Source organism: Tachypleus tridentatus, chromosome 13 (genome assembly GCF_004210375.1).
Source record: "Tachypleus tridentatus isolate NWPU-2018 chromosome 13, ASM421037v1, whole genome shotgun sequence".
Taxonomy (NCBI): Eukaryota; Metazoa; Arthropoda; class Merostomata; order Xiphosura; family Limulidae; genus Tachypleus; species Tachypleus tridentatus.
Genome location: NC_134837.1, coordinates 165,933,796 through 165,948,322, shown reverse-complemented (window position 1 = coordinate 165,948,322; position 14,527 = coordinate 165,933,796). Strand labels below are relative to the sequence as shown.

Below are 14,527 nucleotides of genomic sequence, written 5' to 3'. Positions count from 1 at the left end.
AAGGGATTTGTAAACTTTTTTTTCAAATTTTGTTTCTTATAATTCTCAGACAAGAAGTGACATAAGATCAAAGTCGGTGTTACCTCAGTCGGAATTGGCGCTTAAATATGGTAACTGATAAAAGAGATTTGACTGGTAAATTATCAACGAACAACTATTTTGATAAAGATATTGCTAATAAAAACTGTTGCTATTGCTTTAATTTAAAAATCAAATGTCTATGACTGAGTTTAGTAAGCATGTTTGTGTATTTAAATGTATTTTTCACATAGATCATATGATATAGCTAACTTATTGTTCAGTTGGTCATACGCAGAGATAATGCTCCAAGATAATGTGATATTCCCTTAGCTTTGCAAACGTCGCTTTTAATAGTTTTGTCCAAGGTTGGAAAGAAATATAGTAAACAGTTCCCTTACACACACACACATATATATATATATACTTGTGTTACTACAGGTGGTGGAACCGGGGAGCAGATGGCCCCACGTACCCGTTAGGAAAGTGTCCTTTTGAATGGAGAATAGAGACTTGTATATAACTATATAGAAAGTTACCGTTTCAGTTTTAAGTTCAATAGTGACAGTTAATATACCAAATAAGGCACTGTCAGTTACCAGTGCCTTCTTCTTTCCAAATTCAAATGTATTTCACCACCCATGTGTGTTATGGAACTGTACTAAAAAGTTATTTAAATACACAGGGTTTCAGATTCTTTATACATGGCATCACTATTGTAAGTGTAAAGACACGTACTGAAACATCGCAAATGCGATCCAACCTATTCTGATTCTTATAATGGAAATATTAACATGGGATAGTAGCATATCTGTGGTGTTATTTTGTGAAATGTCTTTATGTAGTTTCTTCAGACGTAGTTTAAGGTTTAGGGCTGTTATATATCTTGAGTAAAAAACGTATTTTGTGATGATAAACTGCTCTGATAGGCAGATAACTTACATGTTAATTTTCTCTTTAAAACAATCTTGAATGTTGCAAATCGCCAACTGTCGAGTTTGTAGTTCATGGGGCACAAAGGTTTGTCACAAACGGAAGAGAGAACAAGCTGTAAAATAATATATAACAAGACGCACCTATAAAACAAGACTATCTCTAACTCAGACCTCAGTGGCCTCATCTTTCTGTCTGAGATTGATGGGATGGGATACAAGAAGATATAGTGTTCCAAGAAATATTCAGGTTGAGGGGCGACATTGTGGGAAGAACCTAGACAAACCGGTTTTCAACAGCGGATAATAACACGTATGATGGAACTGTTTAACACCCTGTAATGAGTGGTTGGCCAACTTCGGTCTCACCGAGGTTAACTTGTTGTTAACTTCTCTGTGTATTTATACTGATGACTGATAATAAGTCTTTGCAATGTACAGATAAAAATGACCAAGGTTACCAACATAAGTGTAGTATCATTGCTTGGACAGTCATAGTCTGTTATGATGTATGACAACCTGCGAGGTTTAAATATCTTCGGATCTTTATCAGGAAAACGAAACAGTTAACTGAATATTTTGCCTATGAGGAAAGGTGAGCAGAGGAATTAAATTTTTACATCTATAGTCACATTCATGTCTGTATAAACAATAATGACGTTGGCTAATAAACTTTTGATCAGAACAAACAAGAAGTTTCCTTTTATTTTTGGCCTGGCATGGCCAGGTGGTTAGGGCGCCCGACTCATAATCTCAGGGTTCCGGGTTCGAATCCCCGTCAACCATACATGCCCGCCCTTTCAGTCGTGAGGGTATTATAATGTGACAGTCAGTCCCACTATTCGTTGTTAAAAGAGTAGCCCAAGCGTTGGCGGTAGGTGGTGATGACTAGCTACCTTCCCTCTAGTCTTACACTGCTAAATTAGGAACGGCTAGCGCAGATAGCCCTCGTGTTGCTTTGCGCGAAATTAACAACAAACAAACAAATATCTTCTTTTTAAAATACTACTTATTGTTCAGAATGCAAAGTATTTATTCTTCAAAGGCTACTGTATTTACACTGATTTTATTATTTTTGTATCGTGTTTCTATCTTCCTTTTCACTTATTGCATCTAATATTAAACAATGAGTGTTATAACTTGTTAATATTCCACGCTTTCAGCATTGCCGAATTGTGTTCACTATACTAACCCCCTTCCCCATTGTGCATCCAGTACTGTTGTTGATAATAACTCTGTACTGTTGTATATCGATTATTGTAATAATCAGTGTCTGTTGTTATGCAGTATTAGCCATCCATCAAACACATTAATCACCGGAAGTCAGATCATTGTGAACAATGAACAGCACACATGGTTGAAATGATAGATTGGAAGGTGTACATTAGGCTACACTGTTTGAACAGAGAACCAACCACGTGCCCTCTAAAATCCTTTGTTTACCTTTTTGAACAGTGGACCACGTGAATGAGATTGGATCATAAGATACCGGAAATAAGGTCGTTGGTAAAGCACGTGGTTGTCCACAGTGTTTTTCGGGAAAATATAGGTACATTTTAGTGTGTTTAGTTTTATACTAAACTACCATATGAATTATTTTGAAGGAGAACACAAAGTTTGAAACTCAGACAGGTTTTCCACTGTTTCTTCTTTCTAATACCAAAATAATTTGGCCCGACATGGCCAAGCGTGTTCAGGCGTGCGACTCGTAACCTGAGGGTCGCGGGTTCGTATCCCGGTCACGCCAAACATGCTCGCCCTTTCAGCCGTGGAGGCGTTATAATGTTACGGTCAATCCAACTATTCGTTGGTAAAAGAGTAGCTCAAGAGTTGGCGGTGGGTTGTGATGACTAACTGCCTTCCCTCTAGTCTTACACTGCTAAATTAAGGAAGGCTAGCACAGGTGGCCCTCGAGTAGCATTGTGCGAAATTCCAAAACAAACAAACAAACCAAAATAATTTGATCTTACTGTGGATTTAATGAATTAACGAGAAACTTAAATACTAAGAAACACAGCAAGTTTTTCGTAGATACTACAGTAGAAACAATAAAATTAAAATATAAATACCATAAAATCACAACCCGAAACTTAAAATTAAGAACTACCAACCAGTACTCAGCGTTATTATTGTTTTTACTGTTAGTTCATTTTCTTTCGCAAAAACTATCGCATAATATTGTAGTTGTTTATTATTAAGCACAAAGTTCCACAATGGGTTATCTGTGCTCTGCCCACTACGGGTATCGAAGCCCGGAGTTTAGCGGTGTAAGTCCGCAGACATACTCCTATGCCGCTGGTGGACATCACACAATGGAGAGTATTACTTGTCGTACATCAATTCAGACTTTGGCCCAGCTTAGCTGAGTGGTTAAGTCGCTCAATTCGTAATTTGAGGGTTGCGGGTTCGACTCCTCTCACATTAAACACGCTCGTCATATCAGGCCCGCGGGGCGTTATAATGTGACTGTCAATCCCAATATTCGTTGGTAAAAGAGTAGCCAAAAAGTGGCGGAAGGTGGGGATGGCTAGTTGTTTTCTCTCTATTCTTTCACCGCTAAATTAGGAACGCTTAGTGCAGATAGCCCTCGTGTATCTTTTACTGAAATTCAAAACAAACAAACTTGAAACATTGAGCACTGGCAAATCCATCATAATCTATGATTTGTCTTTTTTTAAATAAATATTTCTAGTAGTAGACACCCTAATTAAACCTACTATAATATAATTATTTTGATAAGATGTAGCTCTGTCTGACAAGCAATGTAATATAGAAATATTGAAACGAACGTTTAGTATTTTAATAAGTCAGTATTACACTGAACAATATTATTTATGACGAAGCTTAACCCGCAGATCACTGATCGCTACCAGTTGACTCATTATTACATCACATTGAGTATTTGTTGGTCTTGTTTTTATATCCCTTACTACTGTCGGTTTAAGACAAACGAACAAAAACTAACCAAAAATTCGCAAAATTACTCATGTTTTATGCAATACAGACAGGGGATATAAGCAGCAATTAGTGTAATTAATTATAATGTTGATGGGATTTTTTGCTTGTTAATTATTATTATTTGCCTTGCATGTTATTAAGGACTGACCCTTTGACTAAGAAAGTCACAGACCCACAAACAATTTGGCACATAAATAGTTTAGAAAAATGCGTTTCGAAAACCGATGAGGTCATGCACCCCAGTTGTAATTCTGTTGGGTTAAATATAAACTTAAGTAAAACTAGTGCCCTTTTAAATATAACATGAAAACATCGAACCTTTAATAAATTTCTGTTGCCATAGTTTTTTGTTTGTTTGAATTTCGCACAAAGCTACACGAGGGCTATCCTCCCTAGCCGTCTCTAATTTAACAATGTCAGACTAGAGATAAAGCAGTTAGTCAACACCATCCACCGCCAACTGTTAGGCTACTCTTTTACTAATGAATAGTGGGATTGACCTATGGATTGTGACGCTTTCACGGCTGAAGGGGCGAGCATCTTTGATGCGACGGGGATTTGAAAACGCGACCCTCAGATTACGAGTATACTGCTTTAACCACCTGGTCCTGTTACCTTGGAAAATTAAATGTAAATATAGACATTTTAGCACAGCTGTTAGACTGAACAATGCAAGACAAGAAGTAAATATAAACATATAACATTTTAGCAAAAGCGTGCGTCATCGAACAACGTAATATAAAGTTTATTATAAACATTTTGATAAAATGCTGTACTACTGGTTGTCTCGGTGAATTTACGGATTTCCAATACTAAAGTCTAGGGTTCGATTCCTTCTGACAACCAAGTACGTGTAGCTCATTATGTGACGTTGCGCTGAAAGAAACGGCGCCGTTATCTGATGATATAAGTATTTAAATATGCAAATTATGGTAAAAACAACGCAGAAACGTTTTTGATAAAATATATTGAAGATTTCCAAAGTACTCATATGTGTACACATTTCTATTGTAACTTTTTCATAAGATAAGGTGTGTTTGTCTTTTTTTATCTTCTTGTAGCAAGGCCACATTGAACAATTTGCTGAGTCCACCGAGGGGAATCGAATCCTGATTTTAGCGTTGTAAATCCGTAGACTTAACGCTTACTCAGCGGGGGACAAGATAAGAAGGATAAATTTAAACATAAGCCACTCTTCTCGGTTTCTTTATAATATTTTCCAGTGTGTTTGTCGTTCTTTTGCGCATTTGTGGCAAGGGAACAAGCTGCACTAGATCTAATATGAATGTTAATGACTATCTGAAAGAAGATAATAAATAATGTATTTATTACTATCTATAGTAGAATGGTTGTTTTCAATATTCCCGCAAAGCTATATAAGAGATTTGATGCCCGACATGATCAAATGATTAAGACACTCGACTCTCAATCTTAAGGTCGCAGGTTCGAATTTCCGTTACACCAAACATACTTGTCTTTTCATCCGTGGGGGCGTTGTAATTTGACAGTCAATTCTACTATTCGTTGGTAAAAGAGTAGCCCAAATGTTGGCGGTGGGTGGCTATGTCTAGTTGCTTTCCCTCTCGTCTTACACTGCTAAATTAGGGTCAGCTAACGTAGATAGCCCTCGTATAGCTTTGCGCGAAATTCAAAACAAACAAACAAGAGATTTGCGGTAGCTGTCCTACTTTCGAACTTATAGCCTAGAAAGAAAAGAACTAGTCAGTAATACCGACTGCCAAATTTTGGGCTACTGTAATATTGAAATTTCTTTTAATTGGAAACATTGGTAATAATAATTTCAACTAGAACACAGAAGAATTAAAAACAGATGTGACGATCGAGTTGTAGAAAATGTAGGCAGCGCTATCTTCTGCAAGTAGTTTAAAGTTATTGGAAACATAGTGCAGTGGTTAGTTCAAATTCACAGAAGGTCAACTTCGTTATTTACCTTAGCTCAGGGGAAGAGGAACTAATTTCCTAAAGTTTATTTGGGTCCTATCCATCCCGAACTCGCTGACTAATAAGGTTATACTTTCGACCTCATTCGTCAGTAACAGCTGGCTGCCAAATACTGTGAACAAGAGCTAAAGTGTGCTGACGTAATGGAATAAATACATACGTGTGTAGAAACTCGGGTTAGAAATAGCTTTAGTTAAGCTCAGCACAACTAGGCTGTTGGAATGTTCGTTAAATGTCAATCAGGGCAACTATTAACTTCCTTTACTTTGTGCACGTGTGATAATATTGCATGAGCGAGGGTTTTTTTATTATTATTTTTCTGTGAAAATTTAATAAAGTAAATTTATATATTATCGTGCGTGTATTACGTTCTATGTCTGGTAACACCTGGTTAATAGATACTTATTTTTATGCATTTATTTATTTATTCACGTGTACTCCAAGTATGGGTAATTACAGGTTAACTTAGCCAGTCGTCGTGACTTTAGCATGAGTTAGAAAAAAGGAACCGACGACCTTTTGCTTGCAATGATTAGCAGTAGTTTACAGAATAACTTTCAGTTTGAAACGTTATATACTGAGCTTTAGTTCTGTATGCTACACGCAGGCCTCTCATCCGTAGTTGTCTTGGCGACCAAGAAATAGGTACCTCCTAAATAATGGGGTTCACTGCGACTGAAAGTCTGTTCTTTATTGGCAAACACAACTAGGGGTAATGTTTGTGATTTGCGAGAGAAAAGGTTATCAGAGAATCCATCTCAAAACGTTGCTTATTCGAGCGACGTGCCAGCAGCGATCTTTTGTTCCCATAATGGCTTGGCTAAGTAGTCCATTTGTATACGGAGACGGCCACGAAGCGCTTGACGCCGAGTTTACGGCAGCTAAGGCCCAGGATTCTCCGGCAACCATATCGGAGAATATGATGGTTGTAAAATGCTCTGATCAATAGCATATAGCAAGCTGGTAATCTTGTTGAAAATAATGGAAGTGAGTTGTTAACGTAGAGACAGATACATGTAACTTACTTGTGCATTATATGAGCTTCCTGTCTTGTTACATTTGTAAAGAAGGTTTTGTATGCGCTCTTCCTAACGTCAACAAATCAAAACTTTAAAATCTTAATATACTCTTGTTAAATCGAACAGCTGTGTTACCATGTATTTAACAAGTCGGTAGATGTTTCAAAAAACATTTTAAAAATATGTTAGAAAAAGGTATGCAGTGCTCTAAAATAAAACTAAATGTTTTAGTGCATTAAACGTATTGTTTATTTAGTGCTTGCTTATGCTCAAGTTTTCTTAGAATTATGCTTGATATTAAAATACATGTTATGGATTGTTCTGAGTATACATTTGAGCAGTACATCTTTTCGAATTCAAAACACCACGGCCTGGCATGGCCTAGCGCGTTAAGGCGTGCGCTTCGTAATCTGAGGGTCGCGGGTTCGCGCCCGAGTCGCGCCAAACATGCTCGCCCTCCCAGCCGTGGGGGCGTTATAATGTGACGGTCAATCCCACTATTTGTTGGTAAAAGAGTAGCCCAAGAGTTGGCGGTGGGTGGTGATGACTAGCTGCCTTCCCTCTAGTCTTACACTGCTAAATTAGGGACGGCTAGCACAGGTAGCCCTCGAGTAGCTTTGTGCGAAATTCCAAAAAACCAACCAAACCAACCAAAACACCATTGAAACAAGTTTGGTTTACCTTTGTTGTAGCGTATAAAAAATAACAAATACTTAAATACAGTTGCTACTGGCACATTATTTTAGAAATATGCAAAATGTTTCGTTTTATGGATACGATACTTTCTGCTGGTTGAAAGTATTCAAACTATTTCGATCAACAAATGAAACAGTTCCTTATCGTTAGAAGTGTTCAAAAGATTTCGGTCAACGTCTACCGTATTTCTTGCTCGTGGTACCAGAATTTTAATGTATTTGAAGTAAACAAATAAAAGTGTGATATTTCCCTTGGTGGGAATATAACTTATCCCCTTGTGCTTATGTGGAGGTACACCTAATCACTGATGCTTTTCTCTGATAGAAATACATTAATTTTTAGTATTTCTCATAATGTAGCCATCATTTATCCTTATCGTTGTCTCCTAGTTTAAAGTATTAATATTGGTGTGTCCATTAGTGACAATATCGTTACTACGAAGTATTGCCCATGATAGAGGTATCATTTGTATTTGGTGTCTCCTCTATATCCTGATGAATCTATAATGAATCGTTGATGTTTCCCTCTTATGAAGACGCCGTTTTAATTGTTAACAATTCGACGCTTGTCAGTGGATAAATGGTGAGCTAATGGGTTTAAAACGCTAAAATTCAGGGTTTGATATATCGTAGTGGGCATAGTGCGGAAGCCAATTGTTTAGCGTTATTCGTGTTAGATGGATATACTATTATTGTTTCGCGCATTACCTTGATGTAGAAATAAAAGTCTTTATAAACATGGTGTCAACTAATCATAGATGTTTACAATCTATTGTTGTTAATCGTCAAGTATGTTAAAACTGGTATGTTAAGTTTACCAAGTTGTGTTTATGTAGCTTTCTTATAAAATAAGTGTTGTTAGTAATTAGTATACTGTCAACTTCAAATACGAGTCCATAAAATATTTAGAAGTTTATTGAGCACTTAAAGAGATAAATAGTTTGCTAATATATTTTATTACATGAGGGTAGAAATATTAGTTTAATGTTTCAAGATAACACCTACTTGTAAAATTTTAAAAAGACTGGGTAAGAAGTAATAGTGACACAGAATTGTGCTTAACAATACGAAGTACAGATATATATTGATATAACATGCTTAACAATACGAAGTACAGGTAGATATTGATATAACATGCTTAACAATAAGAAGTACAGGTAGATATCGATATAACATGCTTAACAATAAGAAGTACAGGTAGATATTGATATAACATGCTTAACAATAAGAAGTACAGGTAGATATCGATATAACATGCTTAACAATAAGAAGTACAGGTAGATATTGATATAACATGCTTAACAATAAGAAGTACAGGTAGATATCGATATAACATGCTTAACAATACGAAGTACAGGTAGATATTGATATAACATGCTTAACAATAAGAAGTACAGGTAGATATTGATATAACATGCTTAACAATAAGAAGTACAGGTAGATATTGATATAACATGCTTAACAATACGAAGTACAGATATATATTGATATAACATGCTTAACAAAGCAGCCAGTGGTGATGAAAATAAGGGGACAACCCCTTGCTTATCTATCTATTCAACGCCTATTCATCCTTCTACAGGCTTTCCTGTTATTACCAACCTGTTGGAGAGCTAAGATAAAAGGAACAATATTAGGGTTACGACCTTGGTTGATGTGGAATCTGACTCTGCAGGAGGCGTAAGGATGTGCTCGTTCTAAAGTTCACGTGCTACACGTTTTTACACTATATGCTTGTATATTATACAAGACAACGTTTTTTTCAGTTTTTTTATCATGTTGCTTTGTTTACGCAAATTGTCTTTCTTAAACTTGGTTTTATTCGTCATAGATCACGTGTCATCAGTGTTTATCTCTGTTTATTTTACACGTTACTCCAAATTAATATATAAAATTGTTGAAGCATGAAGATACCTCAAACTACATGATATCACGCAGTTTAACATTATAACAAACTCAATGTGTAGTTTAACACTAAATTAAGTGCATGAAATTGACTTGGAAACACAAAATAGCTTAATAATGCAGCAGAGACTTTTTGATGACTTTGTAAGGTATTGCAGTTTAACTGCAACTGTAAAAAATCGTCTTAACCGTTCAAGAGATATACCCCCGTGACATCAAATATGCTCGCCCTTTCAGCCGTGGGAGCGTTATAAAGTTACGGTCAATCCCATTATCCGTTGGTAAAAGAGTAGCCTAAAAGTTGGCGGTGGGTGATGATGACTAGCTGCCATCCTTCTAGTCTTACACTGCTAAATTAGGGACGGCTAGCGCAGATAACCCTCATATAGCTTTGCGCGAAATTCAAAGAATAAACAATCAGAGAGTTATACCTTGTATAACCTTGTATAAGCTCTTATGTAACAAAATTTTATATATTTAAAATGCATGCGTAGGTGTTGTATATGTATTATGATTTATAATTTTACATAAGATAATTTAATTGTATTATATGTATTGTTATAAATAGTAAATGCACCTAAACAATGCATTTGAGGCACGTAGACATCTAATGTTGTAACATTTTCTCAATTGTACAGTTTCTAGGGAATTCGTGGTATCTGTTTTGTTAGTGATATTAATATAAAAAGATTTGCTAGAAGGGCTGGTTGTTTCTCATACGATCATCGATCATATGGAAGAAATCTGTAGCTAGATATCTACACAGAGAACGTTTTTGTAATTCTTTTTCTTATAAAGATTTGAGCGCTCTTTATGGGGAAACCACGACAGTAATTTATTTTCATCTCTGCCCAAAGTGTATGTTGTGCCAAATGATTTTGGTTTGGTTTGAATTTTCGCAAAGCTGCACGAGGACTATCTGCGTTAACCGTCCCTAATTTTGCAGGGAAAGACTAGAGGGAAGGCAGATAGTCATAACCACCCACCGCCAACTCTTAGGCTACTGTTTTACCAACGAATAGTGGGATTGACCCTCACATTATTACGCTCTCTCGCCTGTAAGGGCGAGCATGTTTGGTGTGACCGGGACTCGAACCCGCGACTTTGCCAAATGAACCTTTTGCGGTTAGGAAAAGATAATACTGCGTGAGTGATTCTATATTTATTTGATAATCTTTGGCACGTCTCAGTGTAAGTTAGAGGTTCTCATCCTGAACGTCTTCTAGCCGACGACTATTTGTTTTCGTACGTTTATATATATGTTGGGTTCAGCTATTTCACAACGTTTAGCACAGAGCTTTGTTTTAAATCATACAAACGTAACATCCTGAAATTTACTGAATATAAAGTTACCTTTGAAACTACCCAGTGTTCGTATGTAAAACTACTCGTGCATTGTATAATTGGAACTGAGCTCTTAAACAGTCATGATTGTGTTTTTACTATTTTTGTTGAGTTCTAAAGCATGTCAAGTCGTGGTAATGTTGCTATAATTGGAGAGGAAATATATTTAGGCTATACTTATTAACGAAGAAAATAAAAAAACAAAAAAAACAGAGGCAATGGTTGGTACATGTTACTAAACAACCATTCATAAAACACTCTGTACCAATACACTTAACACCATTACTTTCGGCTTAACACTTACGTGCTCAAGAGTATCACTCAGTCTTACAGTTTGTTTTTAACGCTGATAGTAAGCTTTGTATGCTTTATTTTATTTGATACTTTAATTAGTTAATATATGCCACGTGTTTCTATAGCTACGTAGTTAGTATTATAACTATACTGTAGTATTATAACAATAATTAAACAATAATAATATTCTATACATTGTTAGACGCACGTTACGACAGACACGAGAAATAGAACATTACAAGTAGTTTTGTCATTTAACAAATATGCTAATACCAAACAGTTATGTATGTTAACTCTGAAGAAGCCGCAAACGCGAAACGTTGGTTTAAATAAAAATATATTATTTTATGTTTGTCTGGAGTATAAAGGTATATTTTCTTAATTGTTATAAAAATACGTAAATCCCTGTAGTATGCACCACAAATTTTGAAAGACAACAAAAATAATCGATACCTCATATGTAGGTGCAAAGGAATTATAGCAAGTATATTCTTATGATCAACTTGTAGCCGCAATCATAAAACATAATATATAATGGCGATCACTTTTACTAATTGGTTAAGGGTAGCCGTTTCAGACGACGGGCAATACCAATTAGATGCCGTCTTTTTTTTCTGCAGATCAAATTATTTACGGCTTTCTTTTAACCTTAGGATTCTCTGATCTCGCTGTTTTGTTTATTGTATGGAAAAAGTGAATAAACAAACAGTAATTGGAAGGATAACACTATCGTTATGATCAATGATGTAAGTAATATGTAATTTATAGTATTGTTAAGTGTTATATAAAAATAACAAATGTCATTTATATTGTTGTCTTTACATAGCATACTTATTTTGATTGGTATTTGTTATTTAATACAAATTATATAACATTGTTTTTGTTGTTATGATCATCCCTTGTTTCTGAAATGTGCATTACTTTTATTGAAGTGTACGTTGTTGTAGACCTTATCTCCAACGTACAACACAATATTATTGTAATCGATTTGTAGCTAGATAAAGATAACATACAATGTTTTGTTATTGCATTATCTATTTATTATCTTTATTCTTCATAGAGTTGTATTTGAAAAAAAAAATCTTGGCGTTTTACCAGCAGCATGTTTATTGTAAACTGCCCTCTAGTTGACAGAAATATCAATATATCATCGTTACATGTCTAAATTGAAAAATGAATCAATCCATTACTGGGAAACGTAACATCAAAACATTCACCATCATGGATTTCTACAGATTCACTGAAGAACCTTAGGTAACAGTAAGTTTAAAATAACGACAGAAAACTATTAAAGCTTTGTTACACAGAAACAAGTCTGAAAGAACCAGACTGGGTTACGTGGTATAATAACACATTCCTTATTGAAAGACTGGATTCCATGTCGTAGGATAATTCAGGAAACTGTAATTATGTCTGTACAAACTAAGAGCATATTCCATATGCATGATGTTTTAATAAGGTTCATTTATGATAATTATGAAACCTAGAATGTTTGAATGGCAGTGGCATCCCTATGTGTTTAAAAGATTCAGGGATCGAGTCTATAGGCGCTGGAGTTTTCGGCGTTTCAGTATGATATCGTTCATTGTTTTGTATTTTGATTTTTCAAGACACCAACTGGGTATTTAGGGAACTGTCAAATAGAATCTAGGCACGGCCCCATGTACCAGTGCCTTGTTACGCCTCTGTTGATTGGGTAATGTATTTTCATCTTTACTTTTTTATTCTGGCTTAACTTACCAGGAGCAAGGGCGTGCAAAAACTTGTGTCAGGTTTAAAATTATTAGCTTAACCCACGTATAACATTACAAATTTTTGTTCGCGAAAACGCAGACATTTAAGTTTTTATCTCTGTTTCTCATGTTGGCCAAATTCTTAATGTTACAACATTTAAGTTTTTATGTTAATGTTTTTTCGCGCAAAAAATTTCGCGCAAAGCTACACGAGGGCTATCTGCGCTAGCCTTCCCTAATTTTGCAGTGTAAGACTAAAGGGAAAGCAGCTAATCATCACAACCCACCGTCAACTCTTGGGCTACTCTTTTACCAACGAACAGTGGGATTGATCGTCCCATTATAACGCCCCCACAGTTGAAAGGGCGAACATGTTTGGTGTAACGGGGATTCGAACCCGCAACCCTCAGATTACTAGTCGAACGCCTTAAACCACCTGGCCATGCCGAGTCTAGAATGTTAATCATACCACTACGTGTTGAGGTGAACTTTTTACTTGTTGAGACACATAAAGCAGAATCGTCGGATCACTGCTAGGCACTTCAACTTCATTATATATCCGTATCTGGACTCTGTACAATGTACTGCATACATTTGTGTCACAAAACATGTATGATACAAGAGTAACTGGTTAAGCGAATTAATTTTCATAAAGTTGAAAAAACAGCGATTTGGTATTTGATCGCGTATTTGTCAATAGCTCTAGACGTGTACAGCTAATGTTATCAGTAGCTCCGTACCAGATACCGGCGGGTTTGATCTTTTGGTCGCATGGACAAAGATAAATATCACCACATAGGATTTAACATGATAATATCGATAAGAGTTGCTCACTAACAACAGTGCAATTTCGTCCCAGAAACGCGTTTTGGGGATAAACGAATGGAAAACCCAGCCTAGTTATTTCCTGTTTTAAGATTTTTAAATGATTTCTACAAACATGTATTGAAGAAAGACGTTGCTACCGAAATGTTTCGGTGCTTATTCCTACAGCTGTGGGCGAAAACCTTTTTTTATTTTTTGTTACATGTTAACACCCATGGGGAAAGGGAACGCTATCTGATAATAAATGGGGATTAAATGTGTTACAATCATTATACACATGCGTATCTATTTATATCTTTAATGTAGCAATGTGTTGCGCTAATTGACGGTAACGTGGTTTGAAACATGTTGATTCAGTAATATTAGCTTATCAATGTTTAATAGCATTTTTGAATTTCTAACTTTTCAGTGTTGTTTTAATGTAAAAAAAATGTATACTGTGTGTATTATTTCATTACACTATCTTACATTGTAGATTACTGTTGCAAGAGGGAAAGTTTGGATGTCATCTTGCACTACTTCTTTTTTAGTTTTTCGTTTGTGCGGCTTTTTGTGATTACTAGAAGTTTTAGTTGAGAATAACACTAGTTATGGTAACTTACGTTTGTATGGGAGAATATTAATGGTTATAAATTTTAAATATGGCTGGTCTTTGTCAGGTTTATTGTTCAGCTGACAATGAAAACCAGAGAATCAACCAAGAGAAAAACTTTGACCTTATTACCCAACCCAAGCATACTTCACTTGATATAAAGGTAAGACACCTTTTTTTTTTTCCTCAAGTGCTTCGTTTATCAAGGAGAAATACTTATATTTTTTTATGGTGAAAGGAAGTGTTGTTT

General features: G+C 35.7%; 1 protein-coding gene across 7 annotated transcripts in view; it reads left to right on the top strand.

The window, feature by feature from the left end:
- LOC143237729 (uncharacterized) overlaps positions 1-14,527 on the top strand; it is a 265,149-nt gene that overhangs the window by 119,778 nt on the left and 130,844 nt on the right. For 5 of the 7 annotated variants that reach the window (XM_076477263.1, XM_076477266.1, XM_076477261.1 and 2 more), the window contains exon 3: positions 14,345-14,440. The exons of 1 other annotated variant lie outside the window; for it this stretch is intronic. In XM_076477263.1, coding sequence (XP_076333378.1) covers positions 14,345-14,440 — 96 coding nt within the window. Of the gene's footprint in view, positions 1-6,723; positions 6,858-14,344; positions 14,441-14,527 lie in introns of those variants that run through there. One more of the 7 variants, XM_076477267.1, reaches the window with a different exon arrangement.